The following is a 27,138-nucleotide window of genomic DNA, read 5'->3' as shown; positions in this document are numbered from 1 at the left end:
TTTCCAACTTTATGTTCTTGGATGGATAATAAGTGCCCAATAATGAAAACTCTAACTACTAAACCCATTAAGACCTTAAAACTCATGCATGGAAGGAAACTAACAATCAATATTACAATTTTGTGTATCTAAATGCTCTAAAATATCTAAAAAGACATCTTGAATGGATCTAGAGCATGTCATACTCAAGTACAACATTGATTAGGGAAAAAAGCACATAATAACACCACATAAGTTAGATTTAACCAAATGAGCATCAAGGTATGAACTTTATACCTTCCAAAGATGTAAGAGGGTGCAAAGCTTCAAGATCCAAGGTTATTCCAAGCTTTTAAGTTGTTATCACTTCCTTCCTCTTCCTCTTTGAACACCAAAACACCCATAAATGGCTTAAGAACTCTTAAAAAATGAATTAGGGTTTAAAAGGGTCACAGTTGGGGTTAGAGGCTGATGAAATAAGGATGACTGAGGACTTAAGGATTCTTAAATATAGTCCAAACCTTAAAAGTTAGGGTTTGCATCCTGACCATGTACGCCCAACATACCAAATGTACGCCCAGTGTACTCCACAAAACCCATGTACTCCCAACTTACATGCATGTACGTCTAGCGTACACACCCCACTTAAAAAAATTATGAAAATGCCACTAAAAGCCAAAATGTTGTCAATTATCATACTAAGGGGTTAAAAGGTAAATACTTGAAAATCGAGATGTTACAATTCTCCATCACTTAAATCAGACTTCTTCCTCGAAGTCTGTTGCTGTAACTAACTCAGGGTAGTGCTCCCGCATCTCCACCTCGGGCCACTCAGATGGTCCTCCTTGGAACCTGATCTGAACTAAAAGTCGAGTCATTCAGACGACTGGCTTCCCATACTATCCTTAACCCAATCTTAAAGAAACTTACGCACCCCGACCAATAACGAATCATTGACCCACTAACTTTTACCACTGAATAAAACCATCATAATTCTCCCAAAATCCGGGAATCCAATACCTCGACTGACTCTCACGCAAGCAAAACTATCTCGGAAGGCAGTTATTATGACTTCTCTTTGATGGGTTTTAGCCATAAGAACATCCTATGTGCTCATACAAACCCTAATGCTTGGATCTAGGTTTCTCTATTGTACATGCAATTCATCCAAGACTTTAAACCCTAGATCTAGCATACAATTAATCTAATTAACTTAAGAATGGGTTTAAGATATTATCTTGATTGTTATGTAGCAAGAACAATCTCAAATCCTCCTTGTAATGACTTTAGAAAGCTTAGAGTCACAAATGTCACTCCTCTTATGGTTCACAAACACCAAGAGCAAGAGGATGAAGAATGAGAAGAGAAGAGACACTAAAAAACGTGCAGAAACCCTAAGGATTCAGTTGCCCACATTTTTGGTGTCCAAAGGGTACTTAAATAATGAGGCTATTAGGGTTATCTAACAAGGAAACCCTAATTTGGATGCTTAGGCCCTAAGCAACCCATGGACTCCCTCCTTAGAGGCCTTGGACGATTTCTAATGGGTTTCCCCCCCCCCCCATAGAATTCGTCCACTCCATCCTCTATGGAGTCCATTAGCCTAATATTCAACTATCACACAATTGACAGTTCAGGTCCCCTTCATTTAATTAATGTCTTTTAGCCACAGAATTAATTCTTAATTAATTCTTAACTAATATTAATTAAACAATATGATTTATCCTTTAATATATTATTCTAATAATATATTAATAAATCATAATTAATCCTTTCTCTCCATAATTCATCCTATCAAGTTGCTTTGGTGAAGGCAACCCAAAAGGACCATGCACCATCGGGTCAAGTACATACCAAAATAGTTATGGACTTAGACACTAATCCAACAGTCTCCCACTTGGATAAGTCTAATAACTATTCTGCATATGACTTCAGATCCTGATCAGCAATCGTAGCTTTCCAAAGCCGCTGTCAAATCTGATCTTATCAGATACGCGCGTCCTTTAGATAAGGGATCATATATTCCTCCATTCTAGATATCGTATAGATATAAGACATGAATTCTAATCATTCTCTCTATACTATTTCCCGACATCCGATTTATGACGACTGACAACAGAATACAATTGATCACATCAAATTAGTCCCGGCTTGGCCAAGCGCTTAGATGTCATCACTAAATCATCGAGGGGCCCACATATATCGCTTTCATCCCACATTGGATAAAAGGAACGGATAAACTTTGATTCAATGCTTGCTTGCACTCACTCACCGAATCACACACAATAATATGTTTTATAACACCAAGTTACTGGTGCATTTACATATTATCAATGTGCAACCGATTCGCAAGATACAACTCACACATCTCGGTTTCAAGAATATAAGATATTATCGTCTCACTAATCACTTGTGATAAAAATCCTCAAGTGATCCAAGTGAGTGTGGGTTTAATCCAATGCTCAAATCATATTCATAAGCACTCATGAGCGTTGCAGCAAATATTTGCTTATGTCTAATACACTTTAGACAATCCACACACCAATTCACGACAGTCTTCATTCATACCTACTTCCAACATATGAACGATTGTGGCTCGTTCGAATAATTTGACTGTTCTGAACCAATTAAATTATTCAGGAAGTCAAAACATGCAAAGTGAAACACAAGAATAATACTAATCCCATATGGCCTCAAACCTTTGAGTATAAATAAAACACCTTTTATTTATCACCATATCGTTTACTCATTATTTGTTGTTTCGGGTAATCAACTTCTTGCTTGAATTACTACACTTGTCCCATGATCTTAGCATGCACACAATGTTTACCTACGGTTCTTACTTTATGAAATAGATCAAATGAACACATTTCTAATCATACTCATTTCACAACTCCCACTCCTTTTCACAAGTGAAAGAATATCAAATTCTTGCCACTTATAGAATATGCTAGATTCTAACATTTCATGCAATGATCCTTTCGTAACGTCATAGCACAAAAGTCACAATGACTATTGCTAATGAAATTACAAAGTCCTCTATTTGAGATTGTTACAATACAATTCCATAGACGTGATGTCTCTCACTCAAAGTATATTCCTTTGAACATCTTTTTGCATAAAATTTCTAATCTAGACAGAAATTCTGAATATCCAACTCCCAATATGGAAACATTTCCATATTTGCGATAGGACAACTCATTCTTAATAGAGTCTTTTCTATTCATAATAATGTCGAAATGGTCCATGCAATACTATACTTCCAACTACTCACAAGCGACCAATCCTCAGCGAGCTTTGGATCTTTCTTTGATAGTTGTTAGTCAAAACCAATTCTTGTCCTTTTTCCCTCTTAATGCGCTAGACATTTGGAAAATTTTAGAATGGTCAAATATTATAGCATTTGCAATCGATCCTATACCCGAACCGTATGGGACACAATGCATAATGTCGTACATAAAGATATGATACTTTATCACTCTTTTGCCATAATATTTTATGTGTCACATTCTCACAATTCGATTTATGAAGAGGGATGCCATAATCATAATCGAAATTTGAGAACGCACTATGTATCCTTGACTAAATTTATTAACATTCCACAACCTAAGCCTTTAGATTTGAAATGAATCATAATATTCTCTCCCTTAATTATAGCAAAACAACTTTTCTACCCTTACGACTTTGCAAGGTATAACTCTTGTTTTCTATAATTAATATTGCTAACTTGCAATACTTGCCTTAATAATCATATAAGCATAACATTTATGCTCCCACTATGACGATGATTATTATAAACATAACACTTACGCTCCCACTAGCTTTGACATGTATTCAGAACAGCTTAACTTTCAGAAAAAACAATGCCTATTGAATTTCTTTAAGTTCATATTTCTAATATCCAATGCTTTGATAATCTTTTATCAAGGCTTCTTAAACTTATACACCTTTGCCTTAGATAGCTCATATGTGTGTCTAAACAATTCAGACTAATTGCCAAATCTCACAATTTGAATCATGGAAAGGGATACCATAACCATAATCGAATTCGAGAATACGATTTCACAATCACTATCTTCTTAAAATCTTCCTTAGTGAAAGCATTTCCTCACAGTCATTTTCATGAAGGATGGAATCTTATGACACTTAGATTTTAACGGTGTATGTGTTCCTATCCATGCGAATTTGTCAAAACCGAAGTTTGCGACAAATCCAAACTCATATGGACCGAAGTTCTAAATCTTGATTTCGTGCCTTATGGTAACACGAGTGCCCACCATGTCTTCCAAGTAGTTAAACAGCTCACCCTTTCCTATCAACATACTTTTCATTGATCAAGGTGCTTGCCTTTTATGCATTCAAATAAGAACTCATAGAACTCATATGCATAATTAACTCAATTGAAATGGCACAAAAACAAGATAGTGTCAGCACGATAGGTTGTGAACCTCAAGTCGTGTGCTAGTGATGATCGATAAGGTTTATTCTTGGTTAGTTCTCGAATCTTTTCAAGACCATTAAGACTCCCACTGACTCCTTGACATATAAGATTCTCTTGTCAATAAAAATTTCTTGACAAACAAATATTCAAGAGTTAGTGTAGCCTTTACCAAGATAAAACACTTCACAAAATTGGTCCTAGTTGGTCTTTGTCTTATCCCAGACATCACAACTTACCAATTTCAAATGTGCAAGAATAAGAAAACCTTTTTTTGAATTCTACATTTGATGAATGTTATAAACCTTCTTAAGACTTGTCACTCAATGTCACAATCTTAACTCTAAGACTTGTTTTGGAACGAAGTACGATTGACCTTTTTGATTTAACCATTTCTTCAATTCTTGATTACTCTTCTCAGTCATACAATTGTAATAAGACTCACTTAGAGGATCAATTGAGATATGGTTCTCAATCATTAAGACCTATCGTAAAACATAATAAAAGGTACTCTCCCTTCTTCTTAGAATAGAGAAACTTTTATCTTTCCGCCTACTTGATTCTTCTTATTCGTTCTGCTATTGATTTAAACCTTTTCAATCAATTCAGAATTACACTTAATCTTATAAGTATAATCATATTTACTAAACCTTTAGTAAACCATGACGAATATCTTTGTTACTCTTGTGGTGGACTTGATCAACACACAACTTTGTGTATTCGATCTCCTAGTCCTTCACTTGACACTTTGTCAACGAATTAGTCTAATTTCCAAATATGAAATTTCTCATTCATTGTGCAACCAAGTTGCATGATTCCAAGTTTCTGTCCAATTGAAACTGGGCCGATGAGAAACTCTCCCTATTTGGTAAATTCTCGACATTTCCACAAACAACATAATTAAGAATCACATCCACTTGTTGTAGAAATATACGAACATCAATTTTTCATAACGATTTCATTACAAGGATATAAATAAATAAGTCAAACCAAAATTTATTTTATTCATAAAAGCAGCGGAAAACATTTGTCCTTATAATGCAAAATCAACTGAAAAACTATGTAATCAAATATTCCTAACAACTCTATCATAACTTTCTAAGCTCAAAATCTAATCTTCGAATCCATGTGATCGAGATCCATTTCTTCGTGATCAGACTCATCTTCCTCTTCCATCAAGCTTCCTCTCTTTTCACTGATCCTGCAAAAACATTCAAAATGCAATCTTATCACATTATGTATTAAGAATCAATGAATGGGAACTTAATGGAGTTAGATACTCTTTGACTCTCCTATCTTCTGGACTCTTCAGGCTCTTAGGGAAGACTTGTATCCAACGCCCTTTCTCTTGGCAGCAAACGCAGGTCGGTTCTCCTAGAACGTCCTCGGAAGCATGGTTGGTTGACTTTCCCAACAAATATGCTTCAATGCCTTGCCAAATCATTTATGATTCAACAACAATGAGCATGTAAGTTAAGTCAATGAGGCTTGCGTCATGATCCATCATACAATACTTTCTTTTGAACTCATTATATGATTTAGGGAGTGACTGCAGAACCCAGTCCACAGCCAACTTATCGGGGAATGACACACCCAACATTATCAACCTATCGATGTGTGATTTCATTCCTAGAACGTGGGCACACACGGGTTTACCATCTTCATGTTTCATTTCCAAAAGGGCTTTAGTAACATTGAACCTTTCAATTCTTCGATCTTGTGGGTTAGGGAGAATAACTGGAGGAGGTGGAGGAAGTGAAGCATGATCTCTTGTTCCTCGACCGAATCGTGGAATATCATCTTCATGTGGAATGCTTGTTCCACGGGATTTCGGAAGACCATAGTTGTCGTACTTTGACATCTACAAAACAGGAGAAAAATAAATTCAAGTTAGTTGATTGATTGAGTCCTTAATAAATCACCCAAATGAGATATCAAGGCTAGGACCCATCACAATATTCTATAACTCGGGAGAGGGATGTCGTAACCCAAATTGCAGAACATTTTAAGGTAAGTGAATGACGATTCACTAATTTTCCACCATGAAAAACGAAAAACAGATTAAGTTTTAAATGCTTTGAAAACTCCTAGATCCTTTGAGATTCATTCAACTTTTCAATGGCATGTTTAAATCTCGATATGCCCCTCGATTTGTGACTGGGACGCCGAGGATCTCAAAACAGGGTGTGAATAACCATGCAAACTTACATGGTGCCCCCACATGTTATAGTCATCTATTCGATGTGCCGGTTAACCACACACGCTCCACCGAACTATGACAAACATTGAGTCACCCTTTGCTACCTTTTCTTAGAACCATTTAGTGTGCCGGTTAACCACACACGCTCCACTAACGTCTTCGCAAGGGCACAAAGTGTAATTTCATGGAATCGCATCAATTCACTTTTACCTAAAGTAACTAAGATTGGGAATTTGTAAAACATTTAGTTACTTTTGTACTTCATTATACTTACAATGGAAGGTTTCTTTCCTATCCTACACGTTCGGCTAACGACCCTCCACTAGTCAAGAGTGCGGTGGGTAAGAATGGATACCCATTCAACCGCCATTTAATAGGCAATTTCCTTAAACACCCCTTATAGACCAGCTTCGTGAATGAGGCCTACTAACGGTAAGACTGACTTTTACTCATACATATATATAATGTTAGACTTTTAATGTTATACATAGTATAGGGTGTATTTTACACTTTTAAAATACTAGGTGGTCAAATTTAACAATTATACCTTTAACTCAATTAAATTGTGAACCAAAACTTTATGTATTTATTAAACCTCTGTTAATTATACAATTTAATTAATAAAACCATAAGGGTGTGATCAGAACTTTTCAAAACAATATTAGGGTTTTAGAATTTAACATTTCTAAATTAACTTTCAATCAACTTTTAAATTCAAAAACTTGAGGGCAAGTTTTGAAACATTTCAAAACATTAGTATTTTAACTATTTAAATTTCAAAACAAAACTTTTGAGTTCAAATTCAAACTATAAAACTTACATGGACACAAATGAAACTATTTCATGACACAAGGATCAAATAACAAATAATAGAAATTAAACAATTAATTTTGTCATTATCTATATTTGACCTAATTTCAATTTCTTGCAAGATAAGTTACCCAATTAATACAAATAATCAATTTTTAATCATATAAGGAAATTATTATCTAATCAATTGGTAATTATCTTTTGTTTGATCAAGGATATACTCAAAATATGATTAAAATTCGAATTTTAATGACCCATAACAGTTAAGGCAAGTATCCTTGAGTAAAACAACAAGAAATCCCGAAACTGCCTCCTTCTGACACTCGAACTCGTCGAGTTCCTCTATGGACTCGCCGAGTAGGAGCCAACTCGCTGAGTCCACATTGGAACTCGCCGAGTTCAGCAGTCAGAAAGCCAAAATATCAATTTTGCAACAAGAATGAACATGCAAGGCATCAATACAATAGAAACCAATCATGGCTCTGATACCACTGATGGGTTTTGTCCATAAGAACATCCTATGTGCTCATACAAAGCCTAATCCTTGGATCTAGGTTTCTCTATTGTACATGCAATTCATCCAAGACTTTAAACCCTAGATCTAGCATACAATTAATCTAATTAACTTAACAATGGGTTTAAGATATTACCTTGATTGTTATGTAGCAATAACAATCTCAAATCCTCCTTGTAATGACTTTAGAAAGCTTAGAGTCACAAATGTCACTCCTCTAATGGTTCACAAACACCAAGAGCAAGAGGATGAAGAATGAGAAGAGAAGAGACACTAAAAAACGTGCAGAAACCCTAAGGATTCAGTTGCCCACGTTTTTGGTGCCCAAGGGGTCCTTAAATAGTGAGGCTATTAGGGTTATCTAACAACGAAACCCTAATTTGGATGCTTAGGCCCTAAGCAACCCATGGACTCCCTCCTTAGAGGCCTTGGACGATGTCTAATGGGTTTCCCCCATAGAATTCGTCCACTCCATCCTCTATGGAGTCCATTAGCCTAATATTCAACTATCACACAATTGACAGTTTTGGTCCCCTTCATTTAATTAATGTCTTTTAGCCACAAAATTAATTCTTATTTAATTCTTAACTAATATTAATTAAACTATATGATTTCTCCTTTAATATATTATTCTAATAATATATTAATAAATCATAATTAATCCTTTCTCTCCATAATTCATCCTATCAAGTTGCTTTGGTGAAGGCAACCCAAAAGGACCATGCACCATCCGATCAAGTACATACGAAAATAGTTATGGACTTAGACACTAGTCCAACACTCTTTACAACCCAAATCACACAGAACCCTTCTGACCCTGAATTACCTTGATGATACCACTAGGAAACACGACTCCTGACCATTCACTATTGTTGAACCCTTCATAAAAAAACAAGGTGACTCCCAACACGAGCCTCAGCTAGATAACTGTTGACAAACACGTACAATGCCAATGTATTCCACAACTTCCTAGCTATAAGACCTAACTTCTAGCGAGAACCATAGAGATGGGGATTCTCAAAACTACAACCACTGAAACAATTCCATTAATATGCTTCCCGAGACTAGGAACCCATCGGTCCTAAACTTCTGAAACCATATTCCAAAACTGATATTCACCCATTTGTTGAACCTACCCCTTATCATTGACTAACAACATCACCAAACACGCGGAACAAAGTACTCAAAACACACAGATCACAAATTTCAACCAATCCCAAAACTAGAATTTGTACCAAAAACCTTAAATACACCATTGATTCCCACACATGTCATTACCAACCCACTGCTACTACGAGCAAAGATCATCAATCCAAAAAATGTTGAATCCAAACCCTTAACAGCTCAGGTTTAACCCCACATGGCAAATCACACGATACACTCACAATAAACTTCATGACTTGAGGTTCCAAAACCGATACTCATTATTATTGACCAACTTCAAAAGAAAACAACTAGCAAACAAACAGTATTTATCATTTAAACACTCTGCAAGAGACTTCTGATGTACGACTGATACTCCCATCAACCCTTAACTGCCCATAGGTTCCACACCAGCACCATGGGGGTCTAAAGATACTCGACCTCATTCTTCCGCCTTACAGGAACCCAAATCAACGTCCCTATTAACGCTAACCGAACACAACAATGCCATACTCTTTTATCACGCATAATTCCTTTCATAGTACGGGCTACTACCAACAAAAAATCCGACGAAACATGGTCTCGGACGACCCGAAAATCTGATAGATGGTCGCACTCTTGTTCTAATTCAAAGGCTATGACCCCAAATCAACACTATGCATATAATCTGAACCAAGTACTCTACAACTATCTTGTCCAGCCCACACACTCCCTAACGACGATATCCAATGAACTTACCGTAATACATACCGTTAGGGAAGCCACAACCTTACCCAAAGTTTAAGTACTAGAATCTCTAATGAGATGACGAACCTCAGTCATTAACAGAAAAAATTCTCATGAATGATCAAAACAAGATCCCATAGCTCGATTGAGACTGAACAGACCCCATTAATATGTAACTAGCTAGAGAAGACTTCCAAAGTGATCTAGAAATGCTGCCAAAATTTAAGCTTCCTATGAACCAAAATTCCACACCACAATAGACGGTGAACATACCCAAAACCCAAATAAAATATAAAACATACATAACTTGACGATAGGTTGACACATTTATTGAACTTCAGCTGACACCACGCTGACTTTCAAAGAAAGTCTGCTTGGTGATGAACAAAATGACCAATGATCGAGGACGCATTGACACTTGATCAATGAATGAAAACTCACGCAGATTTGAATGTACCCAACTCTGAAATTGATTTCCCGGTCGAAAACTACCCAAGCTAAACTATAAATAGCAATCCATATAACGAGCTGACAAATCCCTCAACAACTGATACTCAACCTGAGTGACCCTAACGGATCCTCATCTATTCATTGGCATCCTAAAAGGAACCAATGAATACAAGGAGCTCCTTGACCAACTACTTTCTGCTGAGAAACAACTCATGTATCTCTTGAACACATATATTCTATAGCCACTTACTCTACACTCCTAACTTGAGCAAATCTTGAACCGAAATCCTGCATACCCGCACCGCAGATCCCTATGAACCATTCTTCCAACACCACAAACTTGAACCGGTCGATTATCCTCCAAGAAGAATACCAAGTTCTCCCCCACTTACGGTTTGAACTACCATCCAATTGTGTTGCAACCCAACTATATCTCAAACCGTCTTAACCAAGTACAAACCATCCCTAACTCTTGGAGTGTATAGCACACGCATGATGATCTTCCAAATAAGGATCAAGACAAACCTAACAGATTCTAAATCTCAGATGAATGCCTCATAAATATCCAATCATAACCACTACTAACATTGAGAACTCAGCGCAGATGCACAAGCAATAATTCTGAAATTCCATCCATAACACCAACCTCTTATCTAGAAACGAATGGACTCTCACACTCCTTTCCTGAAATCCCTACTGTCATTTCAATGTGGGAAACATTCATAAATACAAAAGGCATCATTCTCATAGTCGGGGTACGCCAGAGACAACAAAATTTGTCACCCCTATTCGCCTAAAACCACCAGCTAGCACCTGACCTGCCAATACCCCAAGAAGCGGACCCTTGGTCTCATCACGGGGCATCATACCACAACAATCCTCCTGCATAATCTCACGAGGTCATACTTCCACCAAACACTGCATCCAACTAGCCCCATGTTGGGTTTACATACCAACTATGAAAGTCACAAGCATGCTCACCCCTTCTCACAACTCGGAACATTGGAAAGGTATAACCCTTATCGTGGATAATGACATCCCAATCCATCTGTCAACCACTCAGCTTTCAACTGCAATCCTCAAGCTGATCATAACAATTGTTTCCTTTTTGAGTCTCGCGACTCAATTTCACGGCCTCGAGCAAGGCCCTCGAGAATTCAAACCAATAAACTTACATAGGTTTGCACCGTTCAAACCAAAAATGACATGGAAACCTAACACCAATAATCACCAGGCTCATCCTTAGTGTGAACAACCATGACCAAATGATCGACACGTATGGAACCACTTCCACGAATCATGATGTCAACCATGCTATCTTGCCCGAACAAACCCTAGAATCCCCAAAATTTTACTCGATTCGAGTATGGATCGTGTGCTTCCAGTAGTACGGGCCTAATACTACCTTCCACACCTATCCATGCTTTCCTCAAGAATCATCCCGAGTCATTTAAGTCATCTACTCAGAATAATACTCCCATAACCTGCTCAACAGTGTATTACCCGTACTAAAGCACCTCCTAGGATCTCTTAGGATTCCCTACCTCCCCTGCCACAAGCTACTAAAGAACCACTATTAGTGTCAGCTAACCAATTCATGAATATTTTTACATGTAATAAAACTTAAATAATCTTACGACTAAAAGAACCAACCCTACAACGGTTAGACTCGGACAAGAGTTGCGCAATAGGACCATATCTATAACTCTAAGATTATTAAACCTTCGTAGCATTTAATTTAACGTATTTATTTGATAGTTAGCTTACACAAATATGAGTCCTACAAAGCACAAAGCAAGCAGTATTCGAGCAGTGGATTTGACTGGCACTAAGACACAATAAAAAAAATCAGGCAGATCCTTATAAGAAATTCCCGACCACTAGACCCAAGCTTTTAGGATACACCCTCCTCCTGTCCTCACTCTAACAAGAGTGGCTATGCATTCCTCCCGCTGACCTGCTATGAACTTCACCCACTCATGAAACTTCCACTAACCCCGCAACCATTGGTGCATGCTAATCATACATAACGATGGAGCCCATAGACAGTCGAATACTTGACTCTGACCAAAGCCTTTAATCAGAAAAGAACCGGAAATAAAGCTAAGTGAAACATTCTCAGGCTGTAGAATCTTTATTATATACAACTATGATGCACACACTAAGCGAATACAGTAATGATGTTAATTTCATCTAGCATATAAGAAGTCCTCCTAGGCTATAAGGAATCATACATCATGCAATTTCTAAAGATCCCTAGCCTATCACTAGCATGCAGTTCTATCATAATCATCAAAAACATGTCACGGTGTGGTAACTTGCAGTAAACTTTCTTGCTCCGACTGATCGTACACATCTCATCCTTCCTTGGTTAATTTTCGAAAAGAATTTGAATTAAGTTTGAAAATAACTTGAAAACTTTCATAGATCCTTATTTTGAGTTTGAATTCACATGAATGTTCATCTAACTCACTCAAACCAGGGCTCTGATACCAACTTGTAACTTCCCAAAACTCACAATAAATTTTAACATTTCAAAACAACCCTTTTCTTCCATAAAGTGTTTACAAAACCAATGTTTCAAAAGTATTATTCAAACTTAGAGTATCCCAAGATGCAATGTCATAAAAATAGGAATATGTGCACAATCACGCCTTCGCTTTCCTATGATTCTCTAAATTACCTGAAACAATACACTGAACCGTAAGTATGAAGCCTAGTAAGTTTCCCCAAAGTCTATTCGGACCACCCTGGGTGTATTGGCCTTCAGTCTCAACCAGTTCGCCTCAGCCCTATAAACCATCACATATCAACATACACCATAACAGTCAATAGCTAGCATATACAGGTAGTCATACAGATCCAGTAGATCAGTACATCATAACGACATCCTATATACTAGGATACAGATCTAACGGATCACTACAACATAGCAAAATCCTATATACCAGGATACAAATCTAACGTATCACTACAACATAGCAACATACAGTAAACCAGAATACATATCTAACAGATCACTACAGCATAACAACATACAATAAACCAGGATACAGATCTAACACATCATTACAGCATGGAAACATACAATAAACTAGGATACCAATCCAATGGACTGGACTTGGTGCCTTCGACCCATAATTACAGTGAGCAAAATTCACCTCTCAGTCAGAACAAATAGCTGAACAGGTCCCTGCTCCGAATATCAGCTCTAGTCATCACCTATACATCAAATAGTGTCCAATCTCAATCACAACTCAAAATAATCAAAATACCCTTAGGTTAAACTTGGTCAAATCCTGGTCAAAGTCGGAAAATGTCAAAAGTTAAACTTGATCAACATAGCTGAGTACGCCCAGCGTGTTGACCCAATTATGGGTTTGTTGACTTAGTAAGCCCCACGTACCTGAGTTATGCCCATCGTACACTTCATACACTCAATTATTCCATTAAGAGCTTATTTCGTAAGCTCTATTGCATAAATTCTGGATCCAACCCTAAACTAATGTCCTTAACCATTAAGTTTCCAACTTTATTGTCTTGCATGGCCAATAAGTGCCCCAAAACGAAAACCCTAACTACATAACCCATTAAGACCTTGAAACTCATGCATGGAAGGAAACTAACAATAAAGATTACATTTTTATGCTTCCAAATGCTCTAAAATGTCTGAAAGGACATCTTGAATGGATCTAGAGCATGCCATACTCAAGGACAACATTGATCGGGGACAAAAGCACATAATAACACCATATAAGCTAGATTTAACCAAATGAGCATCAAGGTATAAACTTATGCGGGTCCAAAGCTTCAATATCTAAATTTGTTCCAAGCTTCTAAGTTGTTCTCTCTTCCTTCATCCTCCTCTATGAACACCAAAACACCCATGAAAGGCTCAAGAATGCTCAAAATTTTTGAATTAGGGTTTGGAAAGGTCAAAGTTGGGGCTGGAGGCTGATGAAAGAAGGATCGCTTGGGACTTAAGGATGCTTAAATAGGGGTCCAAACCCGAAAAATTAGGGTTTGCACCCTGACCATGTACGCCCAACGTACCCAACAAAACCCATGTACACCCAGCGTACACACCACACTTCAAAATTACGAAAATGCCACTAAGGGCCAAAATGCAGTCAATTCTCATACTAAGGGGTTAAAAGGTAAATACTTGAAAATTGAGATGTTAGAGACAATGTTTTCCTAGTCGGAATGTGGTACATAATGCATTAGTTTTATTATAACACCAAATTAAATTGCAAGAACGAAGAAACTTAAAAATAAATGAGTTTGGGTGAACCAAACACCGATGCCAAGTGTCAGACAAGGTAGTAACAAGAGAGGTGTCGAGATAAGTAGATGGAAGAAAAGGATAAAGTTTAGAGTGATTATTGTCGCAACATTAGAACAGAGCACTTGCTTTAACATCCTTCAAAGGGAAACCAAGTAGATCAAATTACACAAAAACCGTATCATCAAATGTACATGAATCAGAGAATGAAGATAAGAATTTTGACCATATTGTTTTAGACAATATTTTTTTAATAAAAGACAATTGTTTAAAAAAATGGAAAAACAAATTGACCAACAAACTTAACCAAAAGAACAACATCATTACCAGTCATAACGAATTTAGATGTACATGGGGGTTAAGGAGCACATATTACCTTGATTGAATGTCATTTGAGAGTTGTCACATGTAGTAGTTGCTATCTGGTGGAGGTTATACATACATGGCTTGAAAACTAATGTAGGATTTGTTTACAATTATGGTTAAAATTGAGTAGCATGACCTCCAAATGAAGCTGATGAACATTGTTATGGATAGATCTTATGCATAGTTGATTAAGGAGCGTAAATAGGCTTCCTCAAGGTAGGAAATATTGTTGTGAAAGTGCCAGAAAGAGTAGAGGGAGTTTTTAATAGTAAACATAGAAAATGGGATGTCGATCGATAGTTTATGTGGTAGAAAACCGAGAGCAATAAACGATTGTCGTTGCTGATTCTCGACTATAGTAGGAGGTTGCTAAAAGTGACAAAATAATGGTGCTGGCTAGGGAGGAAGTTTGAGAAGGCCCAATGGCTGAAGTGAGGAATTTCAATGCTGATTTTGCATGCCAAAGTAAGCTTAAAAGTGAGCCAAAATTCCTTGGGTGCCTGAAAAAGAGTTAGAGCTAGTAGAAACGTTAGTATTACCCCTCCTCCCCCCTCCCCCCTCCCCCTCACTTGAAAGCAACTCCCTCTTTATTTTTCTCATATAAAACTTAGTTTTTGATTTTTTATGTAATGTGGTAGAGGAGTATAAACATGTCATGGAGGAAAATGCGATATCACTAGAAGAATCAATGGTTTCTTCGCATGCTTCATGAATCAGAAGCATGTTTTTAGCTTCGAGGAATGATGGAAATAGATTTGTGTTGGTGATAACATCGATAATATTGTGGTAGGAAGGAGTAATTTATCAAAGAATTTGCATAACCAGTTTTACTTCATCAATATTGGAGTCACAACCGATTAACTTCTTGAGGAAGTGAAAGAACTCAATAATTGAATAAGCACCTTTCTAAAAGTTATGAAATTGATCTTGCAGTTGTAGCATGTGGTGCATCTTGTTGTTGAGGAAGAGCTCATCAAGTTTGTTCCATAAGTCTTTGGATGTGCAGTTATCACTTGAAATAATTTGTAAGAGATTAGCATCGCACATAGAGTAAAACCAAGATTTAATACATGAGTTAATGGCTGCCCAATCCTCATCGTCATCACCTTGAGGCTGGGACTTTCTAGTAATATATCCATGTATCTTAGCTTCCTTGCCCATATCAAGAAAAATACATCTCCAAAGTTTGTATTTTGAGCCATCAATGAACATTTTAAATCAAAATTGTGAAATACACATTAATAAGTGCAAAAATCAATTGACAACAGTGGGAGTTGATGCAGGTGAGCTGCTCGATGTTGATATAATAGACATTGCTTAGAGAAAATCAAAAAGCTTAATTGTAGGTTGATAATATATATTATCGATAGTATAACTATTTTAGGATGTATGATCATGTGAAGCGATGAAGATGATGGTGGACATGGTTGGTCGTAATGAAGGTTTCCGTTTTGAGATGATCGCAAAGTCACATTATGGCAGAAACAGTAAAGAGACACGAGTAGCGACTGTGACACACGGTGTAGATCATTGATCTCGGAGTTAACAAGATTGGAACAACGATGGCGGGAATAGGAAGACGATGGCAACAAAAAGAGTCTATGGAATCTCATAGTGTCGTAAAGGAGAAACATGCAAAATTTGGGGTTCCATGTTGTAGTGTATGTTGTAGACAGTAAGGTGTTGTTTATTTTTTGTCTGGGATCTTCTTGGCCTTTTTTATCTATGTCACGCAGACATTAGCCTTCGCGAATCATTTGTTTTTTAACTGCCCGTAGACAAAAGTAAAGTGTGTACATCTTCTTCTTGGCGCAGATGCGGAGTGGAGTCTTCTACCATCTTTAGATACCTGCTAGCCAAAAAAAACAGTATTCACATTTTAGTTATTTTATATCAATGGCATAATTAGATTTGCATTTAGATACATTATGTTGTGCACCTAAAATTAAATTATTAAGAGTAAAGCATCAACAATGATTAAAATCATAAATAATTTTTGTTCAAATGCCTATTTTTTGTAATTTTTTCCCACTTTAACTATAATGAAATACAATAAATATAGAAATATTTGTTAATTCATAACATTTTACTTTCATTTTTTATAATACAACTGACTATTTAAAAAATGACATAATTATCCTATTGTCATTAAATTTGTTATAAAATAATACATAAAATTTGATCTAGATATGTTAACTATTTATAGTAAAGTCAAAAAAGTGTTAAGTTCAAAAGATGATTTATTATAGAAATTTTGGCCAAAGATAAAATATGTAGTTGATCATTTTGTTGATGTCTATGAATAGGTAATAAAGGGTGTGTATGATTCCAATGTGCAATCACTTAAATGAATTGTATGATTCCAAAGTGAAATGAAATGAAACTGAATTTGATGTAACATCTCAATGTTGAAAAACTAAAACTATTTAAATTTCAATATTGAAAACTCTTTTAAGTTTAGATTTTCATTTTATTTAAATTTTAGTTTATTTTAGCAACATACAGAAGTTAAAATTAAATAGTCATATTCTTGTAGACTGCAAACGTTTGGTCCACCTCTTCTACTGCTAGAGGTATGCAAATATAGTTTGCAGACTGTAGACCTTTTGTCTCTGGAAAAAAAAAGCACCTAAGGTTTAATACCATGATCAATATTGCGGAAACCTTGAATTAAGGTTACAAGTATTGAATTCAATATATAGATATACAATTTATAATATGGTCCCTATATTATATACAAGTAATACATAAATAGCCAAAAATAAACATAAAAAATATGTCTATCAGATAACTACTCCTATCATCCAAAAAATGGAAGGTTTGGTACTCTGAGTTTTTTAAGGAAATACAATATCTTTTGGAAATGTTTCTATCTATTTATATACATCCATTACCCTGTATAGTTTTCCATAACTTTCTATTACAATTAAATATTTTGAAGTATTAGACAAAGACTTTAATATGTTTATGTATAAGTCTAGTGGTTTTTTAACCATATAGAGTACCTACTTACAAAATACAAATATTTGAAGAAGCAAAAAAAATAAACACATGAGGTGGATCATATAATTCCCGATACACATAGAGTTAGAATATGACAAATAGATCTTGATATTTCGAATGCCACTAAAACTGGTCATGTTGCTAAGTGCAGATTCAGATATGTATTACAAATGAAGTCTAATCTATATGGCATACATATGTCATTCAAGATCAGGAGTCCTCTTTTTTCATCAAAGACTACTTATGCGTGTTACCTCGTGTACAAAATACATGTACATTTGCAAAATCCATTGAGAGTGACTATCAAACAACGCATGTTAAAACTACCACGTGGTGATAATGATTTCCGAAATAACCACCGAAGGTATAATCAAGAAAAATTTGTGTATTTGAGTTTACCTCAAAGCCCAATAATTGAACCGGATGGTGCACTAAGATCATGTGGCACAATCAATAAACCCGAAATGATAGAATTTCCAAGAAAGAGAGAAGATGGTTGGTGGGAGGTGAGGTTGGGGGAATTCGTTACACATGATAATGAGCAGATGGTCCAATGTTCTCGACCACGGTATGTATTAATTATCATAAAAAAATTCTTTCAAAAAGTGCACTATAATAACAAAGATTTCATTTTGTCTAGATTACAAATTAAGCAATACATATTTTTCAGGAATTCTACATCCGTACCAGCTTTTCCCCATGCAAATGCAGATGAGATAACGATCAAATTTGCTAGTTTATGCCCCGATTATCACCCGATGATCGATATACATATGACTTGGTTAGACCGAATAACCAAATATAAGTTATGTGAATATTTATGGATCCCTAAACTTACCATACAAGGTATTGAGTTTCGACCTATGTAAAATCTTATATCTTTTGTTAGGAGAATAGATCTATGTATTCTGATTTATTTTCTTTGTATACCAACCACTTGAATCTTCATTTCACAGTAAAAAGGATGGAATTGTTATTCTTTGACTTATAAGGTTTGAGATCCACGTATGGTAATTTATTTTCTATATTTTATAAGGTAAGGTTTTAAGTGATATCTTCTATAATTAAACTAAAATGATGCGGGATAAACTGAGTATGAATCATTTATTTTGCATTTGCACCACATGTCTTCAAACAAAATCTAACACCACGTTCTAGAGTTCAACTTAATGAGAGAAAATAAAGGAAATGAGTGGAAGTGAGAAGAAAGTAAAAGAAATTGGTGTTCCCGAATTTCATTAAAGGAAGGAAGTGGAAGGAAATGGAATGATCATTTTCCCTCCTAACTTTCCTTCCGATTTGGAAGATTTGGAGAGAAAGAACAAAATGTTTAATTTTTCTTCCACTTTTCTCTAACTCGGGAACACAAGAGACAAATTTATTTCCCTTTTCCTTTCTTTTCTTTTCTTTCCTTACTTTATTTTCTATTATTTTCTTTTATTTGGTACAACTCACGAACTAAGTGTTATCTTCTGATAAATAAATAATAAAATAAAGGGTCATCATTTATGGAGACTACACATTTTACAAAACAAATATTTTTTTAATAGACTATTGTTTTTGGTCCATATCCTTTTTATAGATAATATTAAAGAAGACTGCTAATATTTTACCTTTTCAAAAAAAAACATCTTACACTTCCAAAACCATATTCTATGTGTAGTCTAAGTTAACAGTTTTTGATGATAAAACTACAAAAATGGTCCATGTGTATGAATTTTTATGGTTTTTGGTCCAAACCCTAACTTTTTGGATTGATGGTCCTTTTGGGCATATATGTTTGCAGTTTTGGTTCATGTCCAAAGTAAAAAAGACTATTATATCCTATTTCCCTATTTTTATGGCTTTTTTAATATTTTATCATTATTTAATAGATGTTAAATAGAAATGGCCCACCCTAATCTCTCTCACACACACAAACACACACACATACACTATCTTTCTCTCTCTCTCTCTCTCGTCAAGAACATATATAGAAACAATAAGAGCACACACTCCCTGGAACTAAAATAGTTGTTTGATATCCAACCCACCTCACCATTTCCCTTTCTCTTCTCTTTTGTTTTCTAAATCCATGGAATCCAACAGCTCTAACATACTTGTAATTGAGAAACGGAAATCGAAATTGAACAGATGAAATGAAAAACCCTCACCCCCACTCTCTTCCATTCATAGAAACAAAATTAGATCAAGCAATCAGAAGTTGCACCGCAACCCTCAACACTCTTTTTCTCTAATGGATGCACTGCCACCTTCTGCAACATTGGCCACTCGAAAAAAAATGGTAGTCGTAGGAAGACGATCAATACATTATATATGTGTGTTCGTGTTTTGGGTTTCTTCATGCAATAGGTTTTTGAGATGGAGAACTAATTTTTGGAGATGAAAAACAGATGCCACTGGTTAGACATGAAGAATATGTCTACAAAATTCATTCTTTTTCAAGATTTCCAAGAACTTGAAGCTAGATGTGACAAACCTGATTTCAGATTCATTTGAACCAGATTGTTAAAGATACAAATCCATTGCATGTTGCAGGGACCTTTCTTTTCTGAGTTCGATATGGTTTCTCTGTCCTCTGATCTTAATAGGATAGAGCACCAGATGATGTTGGAAGGCTCAGCCACATCCGGAGGAAATGCTTTCCTATAGGAGGAGTTACATAATATCTCCATGGATGGTGATTTCAGTACCCAGGCCAGTTTAATACCGGGTCAGTGTTCTTCTGTTTCTTAGATTTTCAAGGCTACACATTACAACTTTGTTTCATTATTTATTGTTCTTCCTTCATTCACGTGTAGATGTTTGAATTCAATGTTATGGTCTAAACAAATTACCATTTTAGCCAATAAGTTATCAAATCTTGTCTACAAAGGAACGTTACGTTATAAATATATTGTGTTTATATGAAATATATGATGTAGTGGTGCTTAATAAATGTTTCAAAGCTGCTAAAAGTAAATAACTTTTTGATAGATGTCATTTTATGCATCTTTTATGATAGTTTTTATTTGTATTTTTGCATCATATTTTATGTATTTGTGTGTGTATTAGTTTAAATAATGTTCAGCTCATGTATTTCTTCAGAATTCCCATATTGCTCATGTTTTATGTCATTTTCAGATATTTTGAGTGGAGCAGTGATTAGGAAGCAGTTTGGACGCATAATTAGAGCTTAATTAAGCTAAAATACTTGAGGAAGCTGGAACCTAGGTTGGATTTACTAAAACTGAAGAGTTCGCGTCCATGAAACATCCCAAAAATGCCAACTTGAATTTTCATTTTTAAAACATTGTATTTGTACAACCATTTGTTTAAAACCAATCAGAGTAAAATGTATTTTCAAACATGAGAGTAATACAATAAATATCAGTGCGGAAAAACCATCTGGGGATGTTATGCATTCAAGTCGGACCCTTCCCTTTGGAAGTGGAAGTACCTGAAAATGTTTAAACCACAAACCGTAAGCACAAAGCTTGGTGAGTTCCCCCAAAATACCACATACCATACATACATTGCCATGGGCTACCCCATGGTCTTCCCCTGAAATGTCATGGGTTGCCCCCATGGTCTTACTTTCAAGTGTCATGGGCTACTCCCATGGTCTTTTCTTAAAATGTCATGGGCTGCCCCCATGGTCTAACATCCAAGGTGTCGTTTGTTTTTTCTGAGGCAATATGTCTGCAGTCTGCAGACCACATCTGTAGACCTCTGGAGTAGAAGAGGTGTAACAAACGTCTGCGGTCTGAAAAAAGAAGATTGTTTGTTTTTTTAACATCTGCGGGCTACTAAAATAAATTGAAATCTACATAAACTGGTTTTTTTAAACTTCAAAGTGATTTTTTAATATTTTTATGACTTTGTTATAAATAATTAACAAATCTAGATCAACTTTTATGTATTATTGTATAAAAAATAAAAATAAAAATGGTATGAATTAACATATATATTTGATAAAAAAAACCAACAACTTTGGTTGCAAAGTTATAAAAAAAACATTATAATTAGGGATCAAAGAATTTGATACATAAATGGATGGAAATAAACTTAAATTTTTTCAAATAAATCCATAAAAAACGGACCATAAATATTTTCTCGAGAAATTGAAGATGTATTAAATAATGTTTTACAAAATTTGTCAAAAAAATATAAGAATATTTATTATGATTTTTTTTTCATTTTTATATAAACAACTTCCACGACTATTATTGTAATAAATATTTATTTATAAATTTGTCAAAAATATCATGTTTGTATCGTTAAACGTTTTTTTTAAGCTTTGTATTTTTTTTTTCAAATTGTTTATCATTAATAAAGTTGGAAAAAATATAAATAAATAAAAACTTAAAAAAACATAAATATATATGTTTTTTTACGCTAGAAGATGTCTTAAGATGTTAGAAGACTCTGGTCCACATCTGCGCCAAGAAGAGGGCGCGCAGACATTTTTAGGTCTACAATCTTCAAAAAAAACAAACAGTCTGCAAAGGCTAATGTCTCCGCATAGTCTGCGCGGCGCAGACAGAAGAGGTCACGCAGATCTGCAGACAAAAAAAACACCACCCAATTATCATGGGCTGCCCCCATGGTCTAACATCCAAGTGTCATGAACAACTCATTTACTAAAAAGAAGTGTTTACAAAACCATTGTTTCCAAAACATTATTTAAAATCAAAGTCTTGCAAGATCCAGTGTCATAAAAACACGAAGATGTGCATGATCACGACTTCGCTTTCTCATGATCCTTTGGAGTACCTGAAACAATAAACTGAAACTGTAAGCACGAAGCCTAGTGAGTTCCGCTAAAGTACCACCACATAATATAACATATACAAACAAGCATGTTGGGTCCAATTAGTATCGGACTGGAATACCTACAGGTCCACATCCATCAGGCTGGATTGCCCTCGGCCCATTCAGTCCTCGGGCCAGAATGCCAATATACAACGGGTCCACTTAGTCATCAGACTGAAATACCCTCAACCTAATCGGTCGTCGAACTGGAATGCCAATATACAACGGGTCTACTCAGTCATCAGACTGGAATACCCTTGGGCCCTCAGTATGAGTCTAGCATGCCAATCGGGCCCTCAACTTGTATCTGGAATGCTCCTAAGCCCTTAGTATGAGTTTGGCATGTCAATCGGTCCCTCAGCTCATATCTGGAATGCTCCTGGGTTTGTTGGCTACAGCACAAAGTAGTACAACCTCAACCCAACACAATAACTCGACATATACAAAACAGATAAACATATAATCAGTCAACAGGAAAACAGACATATCTACAGATCACTACCACATAGCAACATCCTATAAACTAGGATACAGATCCAACAGATCACTACAACATAACAACATATGGTAAATCAGTATATCAATCCAATGGGACGTCATTGGTGCCTTTAACTCGAAAGTACAGTGAGGAAAACTCACCTGAAGTGGTTGAATGTCCCAGGCAAATGCTCGGATCCAAGATCCATAAAAATCCTCGTGCTAACCAATCAAATACACCTAATTAATAATTTGAATCATAACCCAAAATCATGAATCTTATTCAATTATCTAATTCCAAGGTAAGAGACCATTTTACCCTTTCCTCACTTGGCCTAATAACCAAAGCCCATTCCAATAACTCCAAGAGCCCAACATGGCCCAAAATCCTAAATGGCACCCAAAGCCCATTATGGGTCCAATCCAAGAAGTCCCACAGCCTTATAATGCCCTAAAATCAAAAGACTATTGGCCCAACAAGGTCCAAACCGTAAAAGTCCAAAATATAGCCCAATATGTGAAAGTCAACGAAAGTCAACATAATTCAAAATAACTGAGTATACCCTACGTACTTAGTCTACGCCAAGCATACTCACCCTTGACCGGTACGCACGTCATACAAGCTGGGTACGCCTAGCATACCCCCCAACAGCCCATTCTCTTTATTAGGTGCTTTATCTCTTAATACTTTTTATCCAGAGCTCAGATCTAAGTCTAAATGATTCCCTAAATCATAAAGTTTCCAAATTTATGATATTGCATGGCTATCAAAAATCCTAACTTATCATAACCTTCTAAACTTCATAATACATGCATGGAAAGAAGAACAAGACCAAGATCATATTTTTATGACTTAATATCATCTTATACACCTAGAAATGCACCTCATAAGACTAAGAACAACCCATAGTCAAATGGACCAGATCATGGGACAAAAAGGACATAACTTTAACCATTAAACTAGATCTACTAATAGAGACATAAAGGTAAAACTTTATACCTTGTGGAGATGAATTAGGGAGGAGAACTTCCAGATCCAAGGTTGCTTCATGCTTCTAAGCACAATCCCCACCTTCTTCTTCCTTCAAAGGCACACAAGAACACCTTATTTTGCTCACCAAGATCCATCTATGGTTAGGGTTCAAGGGAGAATGTTTAAGGGGTACGAAAGCTAAGAATAGAAAGGGTTGGAGTGAGTTAAGGAGCTTAAATACGGCTCAAAACCCCAACTTAGGGTTTGGCACCTGAGTGTGTACGCCATGCGTACTCCTAGTATGCCCAGCGTACTAGGTTATCTCTTTGCAATTACTTCGAGCTAGTACACCCGGCGTACACCATGTACGCCCTGCGTACTAGGCTTTGACCAAAAACTTCCTAACTTCTGAAGGCCATAAGTTCTTCGTTCGAGCTCCAATTTTGACGATCCTTATATCCTAATAAAGGTACTAAATAGCTCTACAACATTATCTAATTATCTTGGACTAGAAAATTCTCAAAAAAAAATCCTTATTTCATGAAAGAAGTCCAAACATCGCTTTTCCCGTTATGTCCCTAATGCTCCAACAAACACCAACGGCTTGGATTGCATATAACCCATATTATCAACACCCAATAGAGTCTAAACCCTATTTCCTTGAAACCTAAGGCCTCCACTTGATCCATTTATTTCCCATAATCCTGAAATAAGAAACTTCTTGAAACAGGGTGTTACATGTCATGGGCTACCCTCATGGTCTTTCATACAAATGTCACGGGCTGCCCCCGAGGTCTTCCATGCAAGTATCACAAAGACAACTAGCACCCCACATAGTATAGTGAGAAGACTCACCTAACTCACGAAATCAGCTTAATGATACTTAATCGGTGCTACAACACACCTATCAATATATACAAGGTCCTACCTTACCCTATACCTTAAATACAACAATTTGACCAAAAGTCAATCATACCAAAAAGTCAACAGCCAAAGTCAAAGTCAACAACCAACAATACCAACAGTTGAACCTCACATCGTGACCAACCCTTGGTCATATCTTGAGAACACACTCAGCTCGATTCCAAACTCAGTCACGCACAACTCAATCAGAAGGCATCACGATGTGAGCCCTCCTTGGTTACGTCATGAACTCATTAGGATAAGATGATCGCAGAAGCCTCCATCGTCACGTCGTGACATCCTCTGTGTCACGTCGTGACCATAGTGTGAGGCAATAACGTAATGCTTTGAGTCCTTAATTCATTAAGTCTTCAACACCCACTTTCCAAAAACTTTAAGGGACTCTATAGGTTAATAAAAATGAAAAATTTATGGACATGCATTCTCAATGCATGTCCTCTATACAGTCTAGGTCAAAAGGCAAGAAAGTGACCATAAACTCATGCTAAGTTCACAAACCACATCCAATTCTTAGATCCATGAGATATGATGCTCTAGGGAATCAGGAGGACCATAAATTTGCCAACTTTATTCCATCCATTCACTCAAATCAAAACCATGAACCAAATAAGGCTTAAACAACTTATATCTAAAAGAATAAACCATAAAGGTAGAAGCTTGAATCCTTACAAAAGGTCCAAAAGGAGATATCAAAGATGAGATGGTGTTCCTTGCTTGATCCTTGTTCCAGATCTCCTTCTACTAACTTCAAAGAGCACCAAAACCACCAAAATGAGCCAAAACCACCAAGAGGGATTAGGCCATTAGGGTTAGGGTTTCCTGAGGTTTAAGTGTGATGAAGGCTGATAATAAACCCTAATTTTGAGTTAATAGGGTTTAAATATAAAGGACACCTTAACGATCATGGGCTTAGGTTGCAGCCCTTGTCACGTCGTGACCTCATACATATCACGTCATGACAACCCTCCAAACACATGATCTTTATTTGGTTTGCCACGTTGTGCCCTCCTCATGGTCACGTTGTGACCTATGATTTTCCCAAAACTCATGCCTTTGACTCTTTTTTGCCCTACTCTGATCCAATCTAGAAAACGGGTGTTACAGTCTGAAACACACGTTTTAGGAAAAACACGATCATGTTTTCTCTTAAATGATCATGCTTTTGATTATGCTTAACCTTTACAATTTTTATAGGCAAAAAATAAAGTTTCAGGACTTCAAACACAAAACACGATCGTGTTTTTCCATAACCATGATCGTGTTTTTTCCACAACGACAATCGTATTTTTCACTTTTTGTCAAATTTAACAACGTACTTCATTAATGGGGAATTATGGACACCTCAAACAAAACCACAATCGTGCTTTTGCCAAACCACAATCATGTTTTTTCTATTTTCGTTCCTGATGTTGATGGCTTGGATATAAATAGCTCTTATCTGATATGTTTAAACCCTAGACGTTCCCAAACGACCAGAGACGATTTTGGAGGTGATTAATGCACTTTTTTTTTTATCAATTCCTGAAGATCTGAAGGCTGAGGATCATATAACTCAATTATTTTAGTAAGATTGGTCATTTGATTTCTCTTTTCATTGTTCTAGATCAGATTTTAGCCACGTTTGGCTAAACCCTAGATTCGGTTCTACAAGATTAGTACTTTTATGTAATCAATCATTAAATCTGGTCTTTATTATGTGATTATATCTAGATATTTAAATTTTGATATTAATAAATGTTTGATTTTAGTTCTTTTTAGCCTGATCACCTAATTTATGATTAAATCGTTCTAGTTAATTAGTTGTTGACATCCGTAATTGTTTTGATAAAGTGGTAATAACTAATAAGTATCAGATTGGTTCCATGTTGGGATTTAATTCCGATATAAACTGAAATTTCATATTTTTACGCTTTCGATCTTGTAAGAAGTATTGAATATTGTTGAGAATTTTACACATATCATAATGTTGCTTTTCTAACTTGATTAAGAGCTTATTTAATTAGGTTAGTAAAAAGTTAGGATAAACCGAAGAGCTTGTTTTGGTTAATTAGTTACG

The 27,138-nt window shown here is 36.0% G+C and overlaps 1 protein-coding gene across 1 annotated transcript in view; it reads left to right on the top strand.

Annotated features, from left to right (window-relative positions):
* LOC145094710 (uncharacterized) overlaps positions 1 to 18,905 on the top strand; it is a 109,887-nt gene extending 90,982 nt beyond the window's left edge. Inside the window, exons 12-13 of the mRNA XM_079032787.1 lie at positions 18,066 to 18,482; positions 18,585 to 18,905. Of these exons, the coding sequence (XP_078888913.1) occupies positions 18,066 to 18,482; positions 18,585 to 18,783 (616 nt within the window). The 3' untranslated portion in view covers positions 18,784 to 18,905. The remainder of the gene's footprint in view (positions 1 to 18,065; positions 18,483 to 18,584) is intronic.
* Positions 18,906 to 27,138: the final 8,233 nt, after the last annotated feature.

Source organism: Lactuca serriola, chromosome 3, assembly GCF_051521515.1.
Source record: "Lactuca serriola cultivar US96UC23 chromosome 3, Lser_US96UC23_V15, whole genome shotgun sequence".
In the NCBI taxonomy this organism is placed as follows: domain Eukaryota; kingdom Viridiplantae; phylum Streptophyta; class Magnoliopsida; order Asterales; family Asteraceae; genus Lactuca; species Lactuca serriola.
This window is presented reverse-complemented; position numbering and strand designations above follow the sequence as displayed.